At 41.2% G+C, this 23,896-nt stretch overlaps 1 protein-coding gene across 1 annotated transcript in view; it reads right to left on the minus strand.

The window, feature by feature from the left end:
- The window catches only part of SP100 (SP100 nuclear body protein), a 121,930-nt gene that overhangs the window by 21,296 nt on the left and 76,738 nt on the right, over positions 1-23,896 (minus strand). The window contains exons 19-25 of the mRNA XM_017889516.1: positions 21,698-21,772; positions 17,045-17,088; position 16,730; positions 15,859-15,963; positions 13,706-13,848; positions 12,135-12,173; positions 9,018-9,059 (exon numbers count right to left, since the gene is read on the minus strand). Coding sequence (XP_017745005.1) covers positions 9,018-9,059; positions 12,135-12,173; positions 13,706-13,848; positions 15,859-15,963; position 16,730; positions 17,045-17,088; positions 21,698-21,772 — 449 coding nt within the window. The remainder of the gene's footprint in view (positions 1-9,017; positions 9,060-12,134; positions 12,174-13,705; positions 13,849-15,858; positions 15,964-16,729; positions 16,731-17,044; positions 17,089-21,697; positions 21,773-23,896) is intronic.

Consider the following 23,896-nt stretch of genomic DNA (forward strand, 5'->3'; position numbering starts at 1 on the left):
ATTCAAAAGAAACTATAAACATCAGTTCTATGGGACAATTGGGTAAGTTTCAAGTATGGCTGACCCCCTTTTCTCTGCATCCACATGGCAAGCCGAGAAAGGATAGCGAAAACCTACAGGCCACTTTTGACATTTTAATTTAAAAGTAAACAGGCTTCCAGATGAATCTACCTTGGGAAGGTCTTGTGATTCATGGTGAAATCCTGTTCCTGAATCTCATGATGAGATCCTCAAGTTGTTGACACACTGATTAATGCATACCTCACTGACCCTGAAAAGGGTGCTGACTTATTTCTGAATCATAAAATTTTACTGATTGTCTTGCATGAAGACATTTGAGCCTGTATGTTGCAATCTGTATCCAATGATTGTAACCTCTCTATTGTATCCTTCAATGAGAAAGGACAATTCTGGTGTGAGGAGTCCCTCTTCCTTCTCCTGACTCTACCTATAAAATCATTCCAATTTGTAACAGACTCTGGAACACTCTCAACTTTGTTGGTGTGTTTTCTTGGATTGATCCTCACATTTGGCTTTCAATAAACCATTTTCAAATGATTTCTTTCTCAACAGGCTTAATTTTGGTCAACATTCTGGTGTAGTTGGCAGAATTTTGGAGTGACTTCCCTGGACCACGTAGAGTGGCTTCCGACCTTTGTGCAGGTACTGGTAATGAATACATAACACATTGTGTTCCTGAACTTGGATGCCCTGGCTGGGTGTTGCAGACGAGTTCCTCCCAAAATAAATGAACTTCTCATCATGGTGGAAGTTCTGGTTTTTTGAAGCTGGTTTTCTCCTTGACTAGACAGGAGTTTTTGTTGAATCCTAGGGTAGCATAAAATAGGAGCTCTGTGAATTGTTTCTCTCAAGGTTTTGAATGGGACAACCTTTCCTTAGCTTTCTCCTTTTTGAGTGCATGAAGGAGGGCACTCTTGCTCTGAAGTTAAGAAAACTTCTCTGTCTACAACCAAGTGGTTTCTAGGAAACCCAAAAAAGCAGAGGTGTCAGGGCATACCCCCCACAACATGGAGCAGTCTCACAGGAAAATCCCCACACTGTGAACTTTTTGCTCAGCTGGCAGGCTTCATAAAAACTGATGATCTCTTGCCCATGAATACCCTGAAACTTCTTTGGAGGTGACTCTGGAATGAGAGACATGTAAGAGAATCTTTTCAGCCTATTGAGTGAAATTTTGGGGAACAAAAATTCAAAACCACCACACTTGATCCACTACATTACTTGTCTCATTCAAAACAACCAAGATGGGAAACAGCACCAACTGGTTTGATATGTAACACTTAGGGTCCTTCTTCTTGCAAGTACTTAGATAAGTGGACCCATGTAACCCAGGATGGTCATAAGCAGCACTGGCCAAAATGGGGATCTTTTGAAAATGCCTAAGCGGATGTATTGCCATGCACAATTGGAAAAAGCTGGTTTTAGAACCAGACAAATTGACTTACTTCCAATAGCAGTGAGATGCTCCTAAAAGAAATCCTGGGGGAAAAAATGGCCTTCATTGAAGAGATAAGCAAAAGGCTATCTCACACTATTTCTGATTTGAAAAGGACTTCAAAAGCTTTCTCCCTTTCATTCCAATTGCTTCTCCTCCTTCTACCCCTGTGCCTTCATATTCTTCCTTAAATGAATTTATTCCTTTCTACTTGTCCTCTTGGCTCCCATCTGTCTCTTAGGTAGAGATTTTGCAATGTCACAATACACACATTTCCTTCTCTCAAAAGGGGGAAAACGTATTTACATTTGGAACAGAAGGAGCAAACAGAACAACTAAAGAATGAAAATGAAACAATTAAAATGATCATAATTATCACCAACATTTTTTTCTGACCCAAGACTGACGAATGACACTGATGAGTTATTGCAAGTTTTGCTGGATCATTTATGCTCCCAATCTCCTGCTGACATTGGTAAAACGTATTCAACCACCCCCATTAAAGTAGAAGTAAACCCAATTAAACCCTTTATCTGATATCAGATAATACCCTTTAAATGCCCTACTGGACTTCACAGTCCCTTGGAGATGTAAAACTTCATTAGCATTACGGAAGGATTAAATTCTTTCTCTGTGCTTTGAGATATAAATTTGCTACACTCAGTAAGGGCTTCGGTCATGCAGGACAGATAACTTTAACTTGTACCATTTTGAAAGGCACAATTTAATTCAACTCTCCTTTTAAACTGGTGAAATTTACCTGATTCATGACCAGAATTTTAAAAGCAGAGCTATAAAGTCTCTATGTAGTACCAGATTGACTTACAAATACATTAATGCTCAGGAATTAGTAGTCCCAAATATCTAAGTTCACATGACTTGAATAAATCTTTTGATAAGTATGACTGATTAAATATTTTGCTTTAATAAAACAACTGTCTTCTGAGTTATCAGCAAAATACTCATATATTTAACTTTAAGGTTCTTTCCTAAGTGAACATCTGATATTCACAGGCTATAAAATTGGTTGACAGGAAAATAACTTGAAATGATGACTAGCTTTGTCTAATATATCAGTTTTCATAAGTAATCTAGGTAAACTGTTAAAAATAAATAAAATAAATGTAAATGGGATAAACATATATAAACTTTTAATGTAATTTATGATCTTAAAGTTTTGCTAAATTAAACTCAAAAATAGATGCTCATTATACATCTAGGTCAATTCCAATTAAGATAAAAAATGTTTTGTTATGGGAAAATGTTTCTAAAATTATAAAAGAGTTCTCATTTGTAAGATACTGTCATGTGACAGACAATTCAAGATTTCTTGTTTCCTAGGTTTTCAATAAAATTTAAAGTTACTGAAAGTTTAAACATTCTAATTAATATATATAATTCTACATTTAAAATGTGTCAAAAAAGTAAGATGTGTTTTAATGACAGAAAATTACAAGAAGGCATAAAATATGTTCTTTACTGAGAAAAGTAATTGTGTTTAATTCAGGGGTTATTTAAGGTTGTTTTAAAATAAGGACCAATATAGAAAGGAACCAGTAAGAAGGAGGGAGAAAAGTGAAAGTTATGAATATTTTGGTAAGATAGGTTAAAAGAGAATAATTTTACATGAGAAAAAAGTCTTGAATGGTAAATTTTTTGTTCTAAAGTAAAATGTCTAGTTATTTAAGAAAGTACAGACAAAAGCAAAAAGTCCAAGCATTTCATAAACAGTCTAAATCATAATAAGGTTTGTGAATGAAATAAATTTTGTGTATGATCAAGTTAGCTACAATGAAAAGGAAATTATAAGTCTTTCTAAAGATTGAGATTTGATATTAAAACTACACTGATAAAAGACAAAAAATTTGGTCCCCTATGTTAGAACAAGATTTGCTTAAAATATTGCTTTGCTTTTAATAAAATTAAAAGAGATACTGATTTTTAATTCTAAAATCTCTTTTTAAAACTTTTTTTTTTTTTGAGATGGAGTCTCACTCTGTTGCCCAGGCTAGAGTACAGTGGTGCAATCTTGGCTCACTGTAACCTCTGCCTTCTGGGTTCAAGCGATTCTCCTGCCTCAGCCTCCCGAGTATCTGAGACTACAGGCACATGCCACCATGCCTGGTTAATTTTTTGTGTATTTTTAGTAGAGACAGAGTTTCACCATGTTGACCAGACTAGTCTCAAATTTCTGACTTCAGGTGATCCGCCTGCCTTGGCCTCCCACAGTGCTGGGATTACAGGTGTTAGTCACCGCGCCTGACCCAAAACTTATTTTTATTAAGATAATTCCTGTATTGTCTTTACTACGTTTTTGATTACACAAGAAAACATTCTTATGGCAATGGTTGTTTGCATAAGTCCAATAATAATCTGTTTCTTTTGTAACAGGACAGATTGGAAACACTGATTATTTTACCAAGGCTTTGACTAGAGTGTTGTATTTTCAAGTATGACAACACTGTTTTGAGGGATTGAGATTGGCTTTGTAGAGCCAATAGACATGGAAGAAGACCGACCTGGTACCTTGTCTACACAGTTCTCTCACAGAGTTTTTAAAAAAATTTTATTTACTTAGAAGCATTCAGAATGTCAACAAAACAGCTGCAACTGTTTTTTTTTTTGCAATTACAGAGTGGTGTTCAGTTAACAGAACAACAATTATTTTGTAAAAACTGCATCAGAGACAACTGAAGATGAAAAAACTACCACCCTCATATAAAACTAATTTGTGCTGTGCACCAACAAGAACCTGCTTTAAATTTCCATGCCGATTTACAGCCCCCATACTGTATCAGGCAAGGTTAGTGGCTATTGAAAATACCACCAGGACAGGGCTATCTAAAGACACATTCCGGAGTGGTTAACTATACAAAAAAAGACAGCGTACAGTTTAAAAACAAATCTTACACAGTCTTACATTTGAGTTTTTTTATTTAAAGGGAGTGAAGTGTGTCCATGTGGCCTAAATGCTTTGCAGATAAGAAAAAAACTGCGCTAGAACCAACTTATTCATCATCATCTTCTTCTTCATCTTCATCTTCTTCCTCTTCCTTCTTTTTCTTGCTTTTCTCAGCCTTGACAACTCCCTTTTTTGCTGAATTAGGCTTTCCTTTAGCTCGATATGCAGCAATATCCTTTTTGTATTTTTCCTTCAGCTTCGCAGCCATATTTTCATAAAGCTGCTTGTCAGCTACAGCAGTGTTATTCCACATCTCTGCCAGTTTCTTCACAACATCATCAATGGACAGGCCAGGATGTTCTCCTTTGATTTTTGGGCGATTCTTAGAGCAGAACACGAAAAAGGCCAAAGGAGGATGCCTGGGTGCATTGGGATCCTTGAACTTTTTTTTCTCCCTTTTAGGAGGGATACAGGTTTTCATTTCTCTTTCATAACGGACCTTGTCCGCCTTTGCCATATCTTCAAATTTTCCTCTCTCTTTAGCAAAAATGGTCTTCCACATCTCTGAGCACTTCTTAACAAATTCTGAGAAGCTGACTGAAGCTTCTGGGTTCTTCTTCTCATGCTCCTCCTGACAAGTTTGCACAAAGAATGCATATGATGACATTTCGCCTCTCAGCTTCTTAGGATCTCCTTTGCCCATGTTTAGTTATTTTTCCTCAGCAAGGTACAGAGTCGCCCAGTGCCTGTCCAGCTCTCACTTGCCCCAGCACTGTCTCTATGGAGCTCAATGTACTGCAATCCCTTGTAGGTTTTTTGACCTCGTGTTAAGTAATGTCCCTTCCTGACAGGCCCAGAAACTTTGAGGTATTTGGGGGACTTCAAGAAAGGAGGAATTTACCCAATTCTTACAAGTAGTACAGGCACGATCTGATGATAAATCCTTGACTTGGCTTTCTATCCTGAAGAAGCTTTTAAAAGTTTAATCTAGGCTGGGCGCAGTGGCTCACGCCTGTAATCCTAGCACTTTGGGAGGCTGAGGCGGGTGGATCACGAGGTCAGGAGAATGAGACCATCCTGGCTAACACGGTGAAACCCCATCTCTACTAAAAATACAAAAAAAATTAGCCGGGAGCGGTGGCGGGTGCCTGTAGTCCCAGCTACTAGGGAGGCTGAGGCAGGCGAATGGCTTGAACCCAGGACGTGGAGCTTGCAGTGAGCAGAGATTGCACCACTGCACTCCAGCCTGGGTGATGGAGCACGACTCCATCTCAAAAAAAAAAGTCTAGTCTAAAATGTCTGATGAAGAAAAGGAGCCTATATGGACAATCACTATTCCTGTTGCCTTTTACATAAATAATCAGGTCAAACAGAACAAGACTAAAACTTATATTGCAAATAAAATTGGCCTATGATTTTTCTTTGGCAGGAAAGGGAGATTGAAGAGAGAAAAAATTATCTTTCAGAAGAAAATTATAGTGTAGTTGTTATTAGATTCTAGTCCGGACCATTGTTTTTGAGTTTCAAAAATTACTATTTACTTGCAATTTGGACTTAATTATTTCCTGGTTATAGTAAGTCTCTAAAGCAGAACCTGGATTTAATTTTCTTTCTTAGTTGGCTCCCTAATGGAATAGGTTCTTTTGCCTCCCATTCTTGTATACAAATTCTCTTTTGATTATAATTTTGTGTGCATTATATTTTGCTATTCAAATTATTAATGCTACGAATCTCTTATTGTTTTACTTCTTCCAAGAAAAGTAAAATTACGAAATTCTGAAGACTAGAGATGATTCAGCAAGCAACAGCAACTATAAGTTGATGACTTGTTCATTTGGTCACTCTTAGGACTAATTTCTTCGTTCTACTGAGGTTTTCAAGTTGTTGTGATTATAATATTAGGTTGGTGCAAGAAAGTAATTGTGGTTTTCACCATTACTTCTGGTGGTAAAAACTGCAACTTCTTTTCTGTGCCAACCTAATAATAAACATAGTTTATTTTCTTGGCTATTAAGTCACTCATGATTTGCATTTCTGCTTGCTTTAGATCAATGGGTAAGGCCAAAATACTGATTTCCCAGTGAGATGATTTATCATTCGGGAGAATAGCATGTAGCCTTATGTTATGACCTACCTCATGTTGTCAGCAAACTGGCCTAGCTGCAGTAACAAGGTTTTGTTCCCCCGCTGAGGGACATGACTCCCTGGAATAAGCCTTCCCATTGACAAGGAATGAAGAACATCTATCCCCCTAACCTAGCAGATTGATCAGCAATGCTTCCATGGGAATTTTTTTTTTTTTTTTAATCAAAAGGGGAATGTGATAATCTATAGGTCACATTTGGCAGTTTAGTTTAAAAGTAAACAGGCTTTCCAATTAACCCACCTTAGGAAGGTCTTGTGATTCATGGTGAAATCTTGTCCCTGAATCTTATCATGAGTCTCTCAAATTGTTGACACAGTGGTTAATGCATAACCTAGTGACGCTGAAAAGGACACTGACTTATTTCTGAATCTTAGAGTTTTACTGATTGTCTTACATGGAGACATTTAAGCCTGTATGTTGTGATCTATATCCAATAATTGTAACTTCTGTGTTGTACCCTTCAATGAGAAAGGAAAGCTCTGGTGTGAGGAGTCCCTCTCCCTTCTCCTAACCTTTTCTACAAAACAGGGGTTTCCAGCTTCTGGGGTAAGGACCCGTACCAATCCATGGCCTTTAAGGAAATGGGTCACACAGCAGAAGGTTAGTGGTGGGTGAGTGAATGATGCTTCATCTGCATTTACAGCAGCTTCCCATTGCTTGCATTGCTGCCTGAGCTCCGCCTCCTGTCAGATCAGCAGCAGCATTAAATTCTCATAGGAGCACAAACCCTACTGTAAACTCCACATGCGAGGGATCTAGGTTGCATGCTTCTTTTGAGAATCTAATGCCTGATGATCTGTCCCTGTCTCCCATCACCCCTAGGTGGGAACATTTAGTTGCAGAAAAACAAGCTCAGGGCTCCCACTGATTCTACTTAATGGTGAGTTGTATAATTATTTCATTATTTCATTATCTATTACAATGTGATAATAATAGAAATAAAGGGCAGGATAAATTTAATGTGCTTGAAACATCCCCAAATCACCCTGCCCCCGACCCCATCCTGGTCTGTGGAAAAACTGTCTTCCACGAAATTAGTCCCTCGCACCAAAGAGTTTGGGGACCTCTGCTATAAAAGCATTTCAACTTGTGACTGGTGTGGTGGCTCATGCCTGTAATGCCAGCACTTTGGGAGGCTGAGGCAGGCAGATCACAAGGTCAGGAGTTCAAGACCAGCCTGGCCAGCATGGTGAAATGCTGTCTCTACTAAAAATATAGAAAATGAGCCAGGCGTGGTGGCACACACCTGTAGTCCCAGCTACTCGGGAGGCTGAGGCAGGAGGATTGCCTGAACCCAGCAGGTGGAGGTTGCAGTGAGCCAAGATTGTGCCACTGGACTCCAGCCTGGGCAATGGAGCAAGACTGCATCTAAAAAAAAAAAAGGCGTTTCAATTTGTAAAAAACTCCAAACACTCCCAACTTTGTTGGTGTGTTTTATTGAGTCACTCCTCACATTTGGCTTTCAATAAATCATTACCAAATTATTTCTTCCTGGCTAGCACTGTGGCTCATGCCTGTAATCCTAGCACTTTGGGAGGCTGAGAGGATCACTTGGGTTGGGAGCTGGGAGGTTCACTTGAGCTCAGGAGTTCAAGACAAGCCTGGGCAACATAGTGAGACCCTGGCTCTACAACAAATTTAAAAAATTAGCTGATGTGGTGGCATGCACCTGTAGTCCTGGCTATTTGGGAAGCTGAGGTGGGAGGATCACTTAAGCCCAGCAGGTTAAGGCTGCAGTGAGCTGTGATTCTGTCACTGCATTCCAGACTGGGTGACACAGCAAGATCTTGTCTCAAATAAATTTATTTATTCCTAAACGGCCTTGATTTTGGTTGATAATGGAGCCTGTGGAATCAGGTTTGTACATCATTGAGCACCAGTCAAGAAGTGAGAGTAAGCATGCCTCATCATTTGCCAAGTGGTGATGGTTTTTGTCCTAACCAGCTCAGCACACTGAGCCTAAACCTCCCTCAAGACGGGCAATAGGGGCTTCATAAGAGACTCACTTTTCCTGTGTGTGTTCCTCTGCAGAACTAATGACAGAGTCCACACCTCGAACTCACCAGCTTGGCTCAGTCTGTTCCTTCTGGCTGAGTGAGCTCTGTCTGCACCTTGGAACGGATATTTGGGATTTTCCTGTCCATTCATGCCACCTACTTGAAAATACTTTTATTTTCTGACATTCGATCCTTCTCCCTAATCAGCAGGCCAGCCCTGCCCATTACTACTTCAAGTTCTTGTCTCTGGAGACCTCGGTGATCTAGAGCTCAGTCTCCCGTACTCACTTTCTAAGGGAAATGAGGAAATTTGAAGATTTCTACTGAAACAAAAGGATGCTTTTGCACTGAGACACCCAATCCCAGACCCAGGTACCTGGCTTGCATCTGCTCATCACACACAGCAACGTACTCCAACTGAGACTGAGCATGCTTTGGGGAAAGGCAGTCATGACATAGTGTGCCTGGAGAAAGACCTGACCTATTTTGGGGTCATAGTTGGAAATTTATACTTACATAAGGGTCAACTAAGGTATTGTTGTGAGACTCCAGTATTCTCTGTTGAAAAAAAACAGAAAGACTGGTATAATATTGAGTGTGATTTTTCATTAATCCCACATTCGAACAGACTTCTTTATTTTTAAGGGATTCATGCCACAGCCCTTCCTTTGTTTCATGTCTGCTTTTATGGGCCTGCACATCTAACTGAAGAATAAAAAAACACTAAATTATGTGTCAGTGACAGTTTGGCCCAATGCAAGTGCCATTTCCTGACTCTCACACCCCAGGCAGGCCTTCATGAAGCCATTCAGGGAGACTGAGCTGGAGCAACTCTACTGGTCCTCCTACTTCAAGGGGCCTTCAGGCATGTGTGTCTACATTTGGAAGTGTCCAGGTGCAGTGGCTCACGCCTGTAATCCCAGCACTTTGGGAGGCTGAGGAGGGCAGATCACAAGGTCAAGAGATCGAGTCCATCCTGGCCAACATGGTGAAACCCCGTCTCTACTAAAAATACAAAAATTAGCTGGGTGTGGTGGTGTGCGCCTGTAGTCACAGCTACTTGGGAGGCTGAGGGAGGAGAATCGCTTGAACCCAGGAGGCAGAAGTTGCAGTGAGCTGATATTGCACCACTGCACTCTAGCCTGGTGACAGAGTTAGACTCTGTTAAAAAAAAAAAAAAAGAAAAGAAAAGAAAAAAGAAAAAAAGAAAGAAAGGAAGTGTCATTCCATCCAGAGAGGCTGCAAAGGGAATCAGCTGACTCTTCCTCCACAGCTCCCAGTGACCACAGGACCCAGAGTCCTGGACGCCATGCAGGTGTCCCAGGAAGAACTCCACCCCTTTCTGCAGCTCTCCAGGAACACATCTTTGAAGACAAAATTCCTCCAAGATCCCCAGTACTGTAGCTCTTCTCCTGAAGGTAAGCACCTCTCCACTTTCTCCTGAATCTTGAGAGCTTGCTTTGACCTAGGGTATCTGTGGGATGAAACAATGCCTGCTTCAGCTTTTACCTGTAGCTCAGGGTAGAGAGGCCTTAGACAAACCACTCAGTGTGATCAAAGGCACAATGATAGAAGAGGTGGCCATATTACCACCTGCCAGAGTCAATCTGGGCCTTTTGGCGAAGGTAAAGTATAGTATCTTAGTGGCCTAGAATCTCCCACTCCATCCTGTTAGTTATTCACGCAGGTAAGACAATGAAGTTGACAGAATCCTCAGGTTCATCCTTTCGGCCTCCTTTGTTTTGCATTATTTCATTGGCCATGCCCATCACCTGGAGCTGTGCAGTGGTTCCACTGTTGTTTGTTGAATGGATGCATAAGTGCATGAACAAATGAACACAATTGTCACTTGGGACAAGAGGTTTCTCCCTCTTCCACAGCCAGTAAATGATTAGCTTGGACTTTTACGTCTTATTATCCTGGAGTGTCTCAGCTATCGCCAGCAGGTTTAACAAAAACTTATGAGCAGGAAAGCTGGCAACAGTAGCACTTACCACACGGTGCTGAGAGTGACACAAGCGTTAGAAACAAAGGAGAGAGGAGGGAAGATAGACCCTTCGGAGAGATCCTCTGAGAACTGAGGCAATTGCACCTCTAGAGCTGTGGGCCCTCAGGGAATGGAGAGACGGTGCCTGTGAGGAAGGCATGGGAGATGGCCAACTCAATGGATGAGCCCAGACTGCATCAGCCTTGACTGTCTGGCAGTTGGTAGACATGTTTGGTTTTAATAATCATACCAAATAATGTCTCTTTCTCCAGAAAACCTAGTGGATACAGAGCCTAGTCACCGAGTCTCTAGTCATAAAGCCAGTGGAGCAGGTAGCCCCAGGAGCCAGCTTTGTAAAGATTGTGACTTCCTGGTATGGCAGAAATATCCAAGGTCACCCATGTTAGAGCTTATGAGAATTGAAGTTCTTCCATCTCCTTCCTTCACCAGGTTCTCTCTTATACCCAGCCTTGGAGAGGCCATGGAAGGCATCAGTGGTCTCATCATTTTTCCTTAGAATACACATAGCATGAAGACCACTGGTCTGTGAACTGCACATACTACCTCCATGGAGGGAGAATTCACCTTCACAGATGGAAGTGAGGTCTGTGCAGCCCCTTTGCTGGGGCCAAAGGGCCTCTCCACAAAGGAGAAGATTTTCCAGGTCCAGCAGCCTCACAGGGCACTCTACCTGCCACTCAAAAATTTTCACCTGAAGAACTCTGTGTGTGTGTGTGTGTGTGTGTGTGTGTGTGTGTGTGTGGTGGAAGTAAAAGATAAAAGAAAAGGAGAGAATGTTTTTTGTTGTTTGCTTCCCTGGGTGACATATGGCTATATATACATTTTAGGGGGAATTTTTCATTAGATCATGTGTAGTGACCATGGGATGTTTCTAGGGGAACTTTTGCTTCATATTTATTTCTAAAATGTAGAATCCAGAAAAAACAGTGAAAAACAACCAGTGTTTATGTTGAGGTTGCAAAGGCACATTGTTTTGTGCATTTCAAACTCATGCTTATTTTTCCAATGCCAGCCTTATCTTTTATATTTAAAGAAAGTATGGCGCTGGGCATGGTGACTCATACCTGTAATCCCAGCACTTTGGGAGGCTGAGGAGGGCAAATCACATGAGGTCAGGAGTTTGAGACCAGCCTGGCCAACATGGTGGAGCCCCGTCTCTACTAAAATACAAAAAAATAGCCGGGTGCCATGCCACGTGCCTGTAGTCCCAGCTACTGGGGAGGCTGAGGCACAAGAATTGCTGGAACCAGGGAGGTGAAGGTTGCAGTGAGCCTAGATGGCGCCACTGCACTCCAGCCTGGGTGACAGAACGAGACTCTCTCTCTTAAAAAAAAAAAAAAAAAAGGTATGGCATTTAGCTCCTTTACTAAAAAACACATACAGTTCAGTTCTGTCTCTTAATCTATTTCTGAGGATTGTTTCTACCTCTATCTCAATTGCTTTGATGCTCAAATGAGCCCTGGACTTACACATTGAATAATGTTTGAAAGCAGCAACTGTGAAAGCATCGTATTATGAAATCAAAATTTGCAATGATGGGTCGATTTAAAGATTGTAAGGTGACAGAGATAGAAAATCAACAACATAATAGACGAGACATTGGCAGAAGGTCACTTGATCATCACCTTTTTTCTTGTGCTTGATGGTTCTGGCAGAAATCCTTTCTAAAAAAGAAAAGAGAGGAATGATTTGATGGGTTCTTGCTTTTATTTTGTGAACTTAGTGTTTCTGACTGCCTTCCAAATACTCCTACCTGGATATCCCACTATTAACTCAAATTCAAGGTGTTTTCATGGAAATTACTTTTCATGATTCTCCAGGGATTAAAGGAAGCATTTCAATGCCTTGCTCTGGCCTCATGAGTTCTACAATGAGTCCAGAGAATGCAGCCACCTCATTACTCCCAATTTCTTGACACACTGTGGAGCAGATTTGCGTGCTGTCCTTTCTCTGTATGTAGAATGACCCATTCTACATTTTTGCTAGTTGTTTGTCTTTTTAGGCCTAGCTCAGTGCAAGAGTTCCACAAAATGGTGCTCAACCTCAAAGCCAGAAATGACTTTCTCTTCTTTGAACTATTGTACCTCTTCCTGCAGGTGTCTTGTGAGAACACTGACACCCTGTCCAGGCCTGTAATTATGAAAGCACAGCCTTCCTTCTGGGAAGGGGCTCACACTTTGTATACCCTCCATAGCTTTAGATGTGGTTCAATAAGTATTTGCTGAGCAAAGATCTTTTACTTTGTATATTATTTATTTATTTTTAGAGATGGGGTCTTGCTATGTTGCTCAGGCTGGAGTGCAGTGCAGTGCCTACTCACAGCCACAATCCTACTACTAATCAGCAGGGAAGTATTGACCTGCTCTGTTTCCAACCTGGACTGTTTCACACTTTCTTAGGCACTCTGGTGATCCACTATGTTGATGCTGAACTTAGCATGGACACCTGACTGGCATAGTACACTACAGCCCAGAACCCCTGGGCTCAAGTGATCCTCCTGCCTCTGTCTTCTGAGTAACTGGGACTACAGACATATGCCACTGTGCCTGGCAGATCTTTTTTTTAATTGTCAGAGTGGCACGAGGAAGGACTGCCTGTGGGTGTGCAACAGAAAGCACTGCATTTGGAGTTGAAAGACACACGTTCATCTGCAGCAAAGACCCTGTCCCTGCTTTGTAACATCAAGGGGTTGATATGAGAAACAATATTACTTTAAAATGCAATTTATTTCTATTCTCTTATAAGAATAAGTTTGAGGTGGCCTATCCAAAGAAATCTTGTTGAAATGTTTTGTAATCCAGGAACTACATATATATATGTATATATGTTAAATATATATGTTAAATATATGTGTGTGTGTATTTAACATTTACCTCCCCCCCAAATTTAAGATCTCTACTCCAACTTAAGTTACTTTCATGTGACCAAATTCCACAGTTTATTAGTGGTAGAGTCAACACCACAATTTACTGTCCAACCTTCAAAAGGGTAAGAAATAAAGTACTTAGAGGATTACGCTGTAATATAAGCCAGCCAACGTAATGTTCGGGTGAGAATGTTAGTGATAACGTATGCATTGAGACCTTGGAAGAGGAAGTCATGATGAATTTCTGGACACTGAGAAATTCTGCTAAAGCTTGGTGTTAGTGAAGCGTGACAGCCAAATCCTTATTTCAGCCATTTGTCACTAGAATACCTCCATCAGGAACTTCAGGGTGTATCCACCGCAGCGTATACTTAGCTTCCAGTTCTTGGATGCTTTGCGGCCTCCTTCAATTTCGAATTCCCTGGGAGTGAACCACCTTTCATCCTCACTCTGTATACACTTCTTTGAGATTCCTGCAAGACCAAGGCAAGGTGAGCTCCCCAACTGTGAAAACACCTGAACTTGGCCCCCGCCATGCTGGGGTCTGGAGCCTCCCACTTGGGCTCAGGATCGTAGCAGTAGAGTCTGAATTTTCCTGTCAGACATCAGGGGTATCATACCCAGCCTGAAGGAACAGAGATGAAGGGGACTTTCTTTCGTGTGTGTACATTTCTTTGACCTTCATGCAATGAGAAGAAATATTGCTACTAACATTTACCTTTTCAACGTATTTTGCTATATTCCAAAGGTCAGAGGTGGGTGCAAAGGATGGCCCTAAAGAATGAGCAGAATTCTTTCTCCTCTTTCCTCTGAGACCTGATATAGAGTCAACCTGAATTTCAGAGAGGTGGATGAAGGCACAAAGCTCTCTACCATGCTCTTGGGTCCCCAGGTGGCCCTGGGGAAGCTGTTACTACAGCCACGTCTGCCTTGTCTTGTACCATGTTGTTGAACCAGCAAATGACAATTATGTTTCATATTTTGAACTCATGGCTATTTTGTATTAAAAGTAATTATGGAAATGTTACATAGTGGGAGAAGTTAAATTACCTTTATGCAACATAGTCATGGGGCAAACATTTATATTTGTTGGTGCTCAAAGAACTATGTCGTGGGGAGGTGTCAGTCATGACAGATGAACATTAGTTCTGTAATTTAACAATTGTAACTTGCAAAGTATTTTATGTCTGTTATTTTATTTTTTCTCATAATAATACAGTGAGGCAAGTTATATTATTGTTCCGATTTTGTAGAGAAGGAAGTTCAAGGTTAGAGAGACCGAGCACCTGGCTGTAGATGAATCAGACACTCTTGGTATAGCTGAAACTTGAGCGCAGGTCTTCTGCTTCTAAACCTTGTGATCTTACCATTTAGCAGCAGGCTGTACAGATGTTATGGGAAGTGGGGCTGTGAAAGTTAATGCTGAGATTCTCAGATGTCTACATTTTCCACCCAAGTATTAAGGTGCTTGCCCTTGTAGTGGGTGCTAGTTGGATGTCTTGGGGGCCTTTCACATAGGGGAAAGGGGAGATGGCCTCATAGGCTAATGTTTTATGAATTTTAAAAGTGTGAAAATGTCATTGTTGTGCGAAACAGAGTTAACAGAGTGGGCCTGAGACTTTCCCTAGAGGGCCTATATGCAAGGTTGCCCATTGTCTATATGCAAGGTTGGCCACTGGCATTTAGGAATTTGGATTTTAGGAGAGTCTATCATTCGCAGAACTCACTGTGGGCTAAACTGTTTGTAATAAACAATATGGATAGACATATTGTTTATCCATAAAGATAAAGCCCTTTAAAGAAAAATCCCTGTTATTTATGGTTATAAACAAATGCAATTTATTTATATTCTCTTACAAGAATAAATTTGAGAGAGCCTATCCAAAGAGATCTTGTTGAAATGTTGTGTAATCCGGGAACCACCTGTCCTGATGTATTATTTTCAGACATATGTAAATAAATTGCATTTATCTATAACCATAAACGAAGAAGAGGGCTCACTGTGCCTAAACTGTTTGCACAAATGATACGGTTCATGCTGAACACCCACTTTCCTTCTGGGAATCTGGAATTTTGGTATGTGCTAGGCAGAGGGCGCCTATGTGACTGGTAAAAACCCTGGACTCCTAAACTCAGGCTGGTTTCCCTGGTAGACAACGTTTTACATGTGTTGTCACAGTTTGTTGCTGCAATAATTAAATGAGTCCTGCATGACTCCACGGGGAGAGGACTCCTGGAAGCTTGCTTTTGGTTGTCTCTGAACTTCACCCCAAGTGCCTTTTCCCTAGGGTATGTTTTGCATACTTCACTCATAAACCCTAATTGTAAATATGATGATGTCCCAAGTCCAAGAAAGCTCCTAGCAAATCATCAAGCCTGAGGCTGGTTTTGCAGACCCTCAAAGCAGGTGTCTACTCCTAAACAGTATGCTATCTGTGTGGATATTTTCCTGCTGAAAATCGTAGATGGACCAGTACACTCACCTTGTTTGAATTTCTTCTTATATAGAGTGCCCTTCACCTCACCACAGGTCACAGGAAGTTCAAGTTGTTTAAAATTGATATTTTCATCTCTGGGAATTCTTGGACCTGCAAGGAAGCATTTTTTTTTTCCATTCCATCTTATTTTACAACTGTGCGTTGTTCCTCTCCACCTGTCTTGAGAGCTTTCTTTTATAATTTAAAATGTATTGGAGGGATTTCCCCCATGAATCAGTTACATTTCAAAGTCTTTCTTTCATGGCACATTAGATAGCTGTAGATACTGTTGTGCTCCACTCCACCCTCTAAAATACTACACAACAGCCTGGCATGTGGTAGGATCTTAACTTTCAACCTGGTTGGTCATATCTACCTATCACACAATGATTTTCCTCCTGATGTTTTGAAGGGAGATTTCCACTCATATTATTGCTTTGACGTTACGTTAAAAAAAAAAACCCTCAAATTTTAGTCTCATCTCCCCCATTCCAGGCATTGACTGAGGGGATAGAGGGCAGGATGGCACAGTGGCACCTAATGGGGCACCTTTCGGGGTGGCATCTGTCTCCCTCTTTGCCAACTGCTTTGCTTCACTTCCCTTTCACTTGAGCTTTCTCTGCTGCTAAAAGGGAAGCTTGGTGTGGAGGGTTCTAGAAGAAATTGCACATTGAGAGAGGAGGGATAAAGAGAGATTGACGAAGGGTTCAAATACACCATTAGATAGAAGAAATAAAGCCTGGCGTTTTCAATAGATCAATAGGGTGATTATAATTAACATGAATTGATTATACATCTCAAAATAGCTAAAAGAATACTCTGAATGTTCCTGGCATCAAAAAAGGTAAATCTTTAAAGTGATGGATATCCCAATAACCCTGATTTGATTATATGAAAGTATCAAATTATCACGTGTACCCCAAGTATTTTATCTATTATGTATTAATCAAGCAATCAATAAAAAAGAAAGTGCACATTGCTCGGGGACCCCTGCATGAGCACATGACTGGGGCACTGGGGATCTGATTCCACTGAAGCAGGTATTGAGGGTATTAAAATGAACTTCTGGTCAACGTTAAGTCTCCAGTACTAGCTCCATATGCCATTTAAGAAAACTGACTTATTACTCCCAGTACAGAATATTAAATATTACATGTTTAATTATGAAAAACATATTGATCATTTCTTTTACCTCTTTTCTTCTTCTTTTCAAAGGTCTATTGTTGGTTTTTCTTCCTGAGAAAGTTGAAACACAACATAAATGTCTTTGCGTTGCAAATCGTAGTGTTTTACAAAACCACCATTCAAATGCAACTTTTCAGGATCCTGTCTAGAACTTAAAGAAAAACATTAAATGCCTAGATCAGGAGTTGGGAACTTTTTTTGTAAAGGGACGGATAGTAAGTAGTTAAGGTTTTTCAGTTCATAACCTCTGTTGTGACTACTCAGCTCTGTAGTTGTGTCATCTGTGCATCAAAGGATGCGACTGTGGCTGTGTTCCAGTACAACTTTATTTACGGTCAGCCGGATAGATTTGCCCTGTAGGTCATAGCTTGCTGACCTCTGATCTAGACTTGGTTACAACCATGATGCTTAACTGAGATGCATCCCATATTTCCCTATTAATATCTCCAATTCATTCCAAATAAATTTGAAACAGTATTTTACCTGCTTCCCAAGCAACAGGAGGAGAGCAAGAAAGAAGTTGAACATGTATTCAGTGCTTGTTGTAGGCCAGGAGCTATCCTTCGATCTTTGCCTCTATTAACCGACTTCATCTTTATTAAATAAGTGCTAGTACTATCCTCACTTTGCAGATGAGGAAACTGATGCTCAGAGATAAATATATAAATTAAAGTGTTGACAATTTTCTTTGGGAAAGAGTCAGAGATAAAAAGTAGCAACATAAGGTCTCAAGACAGACCTCATGGTAGACTCTACCAGTCAGATATGTAAACTTGGAAGGTTTTGTACTGAAAATGGTGAGGAAAATGACCAAGGACTTAAAAACTAACCCAATGAAGGCTATTCAAGAGGAACTTGTAGAAATTAAGGCACAAGACCTAAGAGTTGTATTGTTAAAGATAGCACAAAGGATTGACTTAAAAGATATCTTGGGGCCAGGTGCGGTGGCTCATGCCTGTAATCCCAACACTTTGAGAGGCTGAGGTAGGTGGAGTTCTGAGGCTGAGTTCTGAGGCTGAGGTCAGGAGTTCAAGACCAGCCTGGCGAAACTGTCTCTACTAAAAATTAAAAAAAAAAAAAAAAAGCTGGACATGGTGGTGTGTGCCTGTAATCCCAGCTACTCGGGAGGCTGAGGCAGGAGAATTGCTTGAACCCGGGAGGCAGAGATTGCAGTGAGCCAAGATCACGCCACTGTACTCCAGCCTGGGTGGCAGAGCGAGACTCCATCTCAAAAAAGAAACAAACCTTGGAAGCATGTATCTATGTGTTGATCGATGTGTCCAAACCAAGAGCCAGTCATTCCAGATGTATGTTTAGATCTGCATCGTTCTAATGTGTTTGCTGAAGTCAGGGATGCAGAGTGGATGCTCTTTCTTTCTAAAGGTCTGTGCCTATTATTCTGTGCCCATGGCTGGTATCGTAGGGTGCTGATTTGGGTCCTGCAAGCCCCAGGAGAAAACCTCCTCCAGATACTCAATCATGCATGCTTCTTCCTTTGAGCAAATTATGACCAGATTAGGTTGGAAAGGCATCTTTCCTTCAATCTAGCATAAAGAAACCTTGGGATTGATGAGACTGTATTTTCTGGGCCTCTGACGTAACAATTACTTAGAGGTTTTTTTTTTTCTTTTAACTTCATCAAGATGAAAAGGGAATGGCTACCCATCAGCACATTTACACTGCGATCACCTTCACCATGCCAACGAGGACATCATATCCCCGACAGCAAAAGCATGCTCTACGCACCGATGTTTGCCCTTAGGAAGTTTATAAAATATTACAGAGCATGGAGAGGAGAGATTACTAAACCTGCATAAAAGAATTATAAACTTGGCTATTGAACTAAAAGTGCCCCCCCTACTTTTTTTTTTTTTTTTTTTTTTTTTTTGAGACCGAGTCTTGCCCTCTTGCTCTGTTCCTCAGGCTGGAGTGCAGTGGCACAGATCTCAGCTCACTGCAACTTCCATCTCCTGGGTTCAAGTGATTTTCCTTCCTCAACCTCCTGAGTAGCTGGGATTATAGATGTGCACCACCACACCCAGCTAATTTTTGTATTTTTAGTAGAGATGGGGTTTTACCATGTTGCCCAGGCTGGTCTTAAATCCAGGGCTCAAGCAATCCACCTGCCTCAGCCTCCCAGAGTGCTGGGATTACAGGTGTGAGCCACCACACCCGGCCTGAACTAAAGGTTTAAAAGAAACATGTAAAATGTGGAAACATGGAGACCTCAAGGAAGTAGATGAAGCTTTTTTACCAATCCTTGCTTGTCTCTCAGAAAAATTTGCTCTAGATCGATCAGTTTCAAAGACCATGATTGTGCCAAGTGTGGTAGTTGATGCGGTTGCCACAGTAACATGTCATCCACACAGGGGTGGCTCTGTGTGGGACTCTCCTGTCACTCATGATGATCAAGTTGCAGGTGCACCCGGGAAAACTGGCCACTTCTAACTCTTCTCTCCTCCTTCCCCCAACTCTCCCTTCTCCCCACAGTTCCATCAAAAGACACTTGTTCTCTGTCTGCTTTCTTCTTTCCCATAAAGTGGTCAAACTGGTGATCCAGCTCTGGCCATAACCTGGCTCTGTTCAGCCCTAGCCATTATTGGTCAACGTATATTCTCTTGCTCTCAGTTTATCTCTGTTTAAATCCTTCTTGGACTGCAGGGATTTCCTTTCAATCAAAACCTATTGAGGGCAAACAACTTTAGGGCAAAACACCAGAAGCTAATTGCACTGCTTCCCAGCTCTTGGCATGGAGACATCTGGGCTGAGGAGGAGATCATGTGTAATAAAGTGCTGCAGAGCTGTGCTTTCCAGTGGTCCTTTGTGTGTTCGCTGGCTCCAGCACCTCACTACAATTGTATATCCAGGCAGTCAAATGCCTGGACACAGTAGGATTTGATTGTTCTTGGGTCTATCAGTTTTAATTCTATATTAACCATGTAAAATAATAATATGGTCAGAAAAAATTAAAAGTTATTTTAAAATACATATTTTTTTCACAACAGGGACTAATCATTTTTGGCAAAAGAGTATATCACCATGTTTAGGTGATTCTTTGGTTATCTCAGAGTATTAGCAGAAGCCTCAACATCCAAGAATGCCACAATAGGAGCCCAGTACTTCTATATCCTAAGGCAGGATGCCAGTCTATCTGCAAAGAACATGGTAGGGGATTGGGAGCCTGGTTCTGCCAGCATCAGCCTTTCCCACCTTCAGGACTTATGAGAGAGGCCACATTTCTCTGGAGAGAATTGTCAGACACCTTCTCTCAAGCCAAATGAGAAGGTTTAAAGACATCTAAGCAGGAGATGGACCTCTGTCTCTGGGAATGTCAGGGAATGAGAGACTCTCAGACTCACCGCTGAGAAGCGCAAAGGTGAAGGTCATGGCTAGTTGGGTCAAGGGTGCCAGAGGGCTGAGCTGGGAGCCAGCAGGGGAATAATGAAGAAGCACGATTCCCATGGTCTGGTGCAGAGCTTGTGGATGGGAGCTGGACTGGGTGTTTTTAAGAGATATTCTCACTGAGGGAACAGCAGTGGATTGTGTATCTTCTAGAAGGACCATCCAGTGTCTTAATTCCCAAGCAGGTTGGCCACCACCAACTATGGAGAGGCAGTTGCATACACTGCTTCTGCCATTCTAGTGGGGGAATTCATAGCCAAAGGAAATATATATATATATCTCACACACACACACATATATATGTATGTATGTATATAGAGAGAGTCTATATGAAGTTATGTGGCCAAGAAAGAGTTTTAGGTGTCAAAACTCTTTTAGATGACAAATTTGTCTGTAAATTTGAGCAGGATAACAACAGGGCAGTCTGGCAGGAGATGGTGTCTGTCTTCTCTGTTTGCCTCCTCCTTCATGCACCTTTCTCCTGGCTGAAGGAGCAGCTCAGCAGAGTTCCAGAATCATCTGCAAATTGCACAGGGAGGATGCTTTGCATTTCAGAGCCTCTATGTGGTAGAGGCGGGGACTGAAGAGCTGACTTAGTAGAAACAGGTGTAAAGGTCTTAAAATGAACTTGAGGATACTGAGCTGCTGTTCCAACCCTTCCAGTCAGTGACACTGGGGAAGAGGCACAGTCTACAAGGGCTCTGTGATGATGATGCAGGAGAGGGGGCTGTCCATGGTTTTTACTGAGTCCTGTAGGAGATCCATGGAATGAGAAGCCACATGGGAAGCTGGGATGGGCCTTGGAGGGCAGCCAGTCTAGCCTAACTGACCTAATTTCGCTTTACAGATAAGTAAACTGTAATTTACTTGGGGCAGACCCCAGTCCACGCAATTACCACGTGGTGATAAGCAAGAGGAGGGACAGCTACATCACTTGCAAATTACATGGGTTTTGTCTGTTTTGTTTTAGTTTCTATGCCAACAACTATTTCTGGCCTTCAAAGTTATCAGTTCAGCAGAGGAAGCACTGCAGGCAGCTCCTGGGCCCTCGGGTCAGGTTGCAGATTCATCACCTAGCTACTTGTTTGTGGTGTTACCATCTTTTTCTCCCTGACGTATCTTGGAACTTGACGAAATCTGATATATTTCTCAACAGTAAGTACAGCAACATAAAGCAATTAGGAAAAAAATGTTTTTTACTAAGAGCATGAACATTTACACATTATTTATTTAAAATGTATTTTTTTTTTTTTTTTACCTCTTGGTTGCCGTCTTTCCTTTGGGACTTTGTTATTCCGAGTTAAGTGTTTTCTAGGTCTGTGTTTCTTTCTCCCTGAGAAAATAGGAAAATATAAATATGGATGGTGTAAAAAACTCACATTATATATAATAGTGCTTTCAAAAATTTTATTTAGCTATAACTTTTCCAGAGCTTAACACACAAAGAAAAATACGTAACACATAGCCTTGCAATGACCAAGCCTTTGGTTGTTAACCTGGGTTCATCCTAGATTTTCTTTTCCTTACTGTGACATTAATCCAAATTCATTTGTCCCCTACATTAATTTTAAAAGAACTTAAGACAGTTTCATTTATATCTCAAAGAATACTGTAAGAATAATAATAATGATGAGGGCTAAGACTTAAGTGCTTATTATGTGCTAGACATGAACACAAGATATGTACCTCTACTAATTCATTTATGAGATAGAGACTTTTACTCCCCCTATTACCAATGAAGAAACTTCAGCATACAGATATGGCAAAATGAAGTGAAGCATTGCAGATTTCCTCTGGTTGTGGGGCAGAAATCAATGGCAGCAACGCAAGAATTTGGATTGTCCCACTCATTTTGATGGTGAGACACCAGCTACCATCTTAGCCCTCAGTGAAGGCGTTGAGGCTGAAAATACAGTGAAAATGACCAAAGACCTTATTCACATAGGTTTCGCCAAAAAATTAGGATCTAAGGAACTAACCAAGACACTATTGCCCAAGGGGAATTTGTATAGAGATTCAAGTCCCAGAAAGCCTCAGGGTTAGGACTAACAAAGGGTTGATTGAAACCCTATCTCAGGAGTACGCTGTTAGATTCAGCAGGTGATGGGGGTAGGCAGAAAGACAGTGAGGTATGTGCAGGAGCATCTCATGAGTGCTATGTTTAAAGGTGCTGATCTCTCAGGCAAGGCCATAAAGTTCCTCTCCTCTCCTCTCCTCCCCTCCCCTTCCCTCATCTCTTCCCTTCATCCTTCCCTCCCTCCCGCTTTCCCTTCCCATGCTGTCTCCCTGTATTTTTTTTTCCTTTCTTTCTTTCTATGACCTGGCCACAATTTGAACTTGTCCAGCCATAGATATCTTAGACAAACAAAGACTCTTTTTCTGTCCCTCTATGTCTTTGGTCCTGTTGTAGTCGCCTTTCATCAAAGTCCATTGAGGACAAACAAATTAGAGGTATTCAAGTAGTTTAGTTCAGTTTGCTCGAGTTCTACTTACGAGGAGATTTGGAGCTTAAGATCTGCTAATACTATAGAGCTCTTGGGACTTCCTTTGTAATTATTCTATGCAAATTGTCTTGCTCAAATACCCCACAGGAAGTAGTGTGGCAATTCTCGGATTTCCTGTCCAAGTGCTAACAGCTAACACCATGTTCTTGCTATAGAAGTTGAGTAACGTGCTCCTTCCTCCTTAAGGCAACTGAGAAGACTACAACTTCAAGGTAACTGATCTTCACCTTCAGGAGTTTGAGGAAGGCAGAGACATTTATAGACTCAATCCTAGAATGTCGAGAGGGTCTGAAGATTCATAATTCCTATAGGTCTCCCTGGGGAAAAGAGGAGCTCACTTAGTTCTTCTTGAGAGATATTCTGTCTGGGAGAATCACTTGGGTGGATGAGTTGACCCCAGCAGGAGTGTAGTGTGGACCTCCCAGAGCTGGGAGACTGAGGGAATTGGTAAGCAGCCAGTTGAAGTTCCTGAATTAGGGGAACTTCAGTTGAGAGGTTCTCTCTAAGTTGAGTGTCTCTGAAGAACTCACAAATGAATATGGCTCATGCATCCACCAATATCTAGGAGACACAAAAATCTATAAGGTTGGTGCAAAAGTAATTGCAGTTTTTGCTTTTTTTTTTTTTTTAAGGCAAAACCCACAATTACTTTTGCACCAAGCTATATAGTATGAGGGCCATTCCTGCTCCTGTCCACTTCTTTCTCCCCCTCCTCCTAGACCCAAATTAGTTGAAAGCAATAGACACTCAGTGGAGTTGGAGAGGAAGTGTGGATGAAAGTAAATGCTGACTTCACCCAGCTTCCCTACCACATGGTTTCCAGTTTTAATATTATATCAGCTCAGGCTTTTAAATATTAAATGAGATATTACTGCTAAAAGGGACTAGCATAGCTCTAGGGCTTACCTAAGACTTCATTCATGGGCAAGAAAGTAACTATTTGAGAGAACATG

This window comes from Rhinopithecus bieti, unplaced genomic scaffold (assembly GCF_001698545.2).
Source record: "Rhinopithecus bieti isolate Rb0 unplaced genomic scaffold, ASM169854v2 scaffold_19546, whole genome shotgun sequence".
NCBI classification, from domain to species: Eukaryota; Metazoa; Chordata; class Mammalia; order Primates; family Cercopithecidae; genus Rhinopithecus; species Rhinopithecus bieti.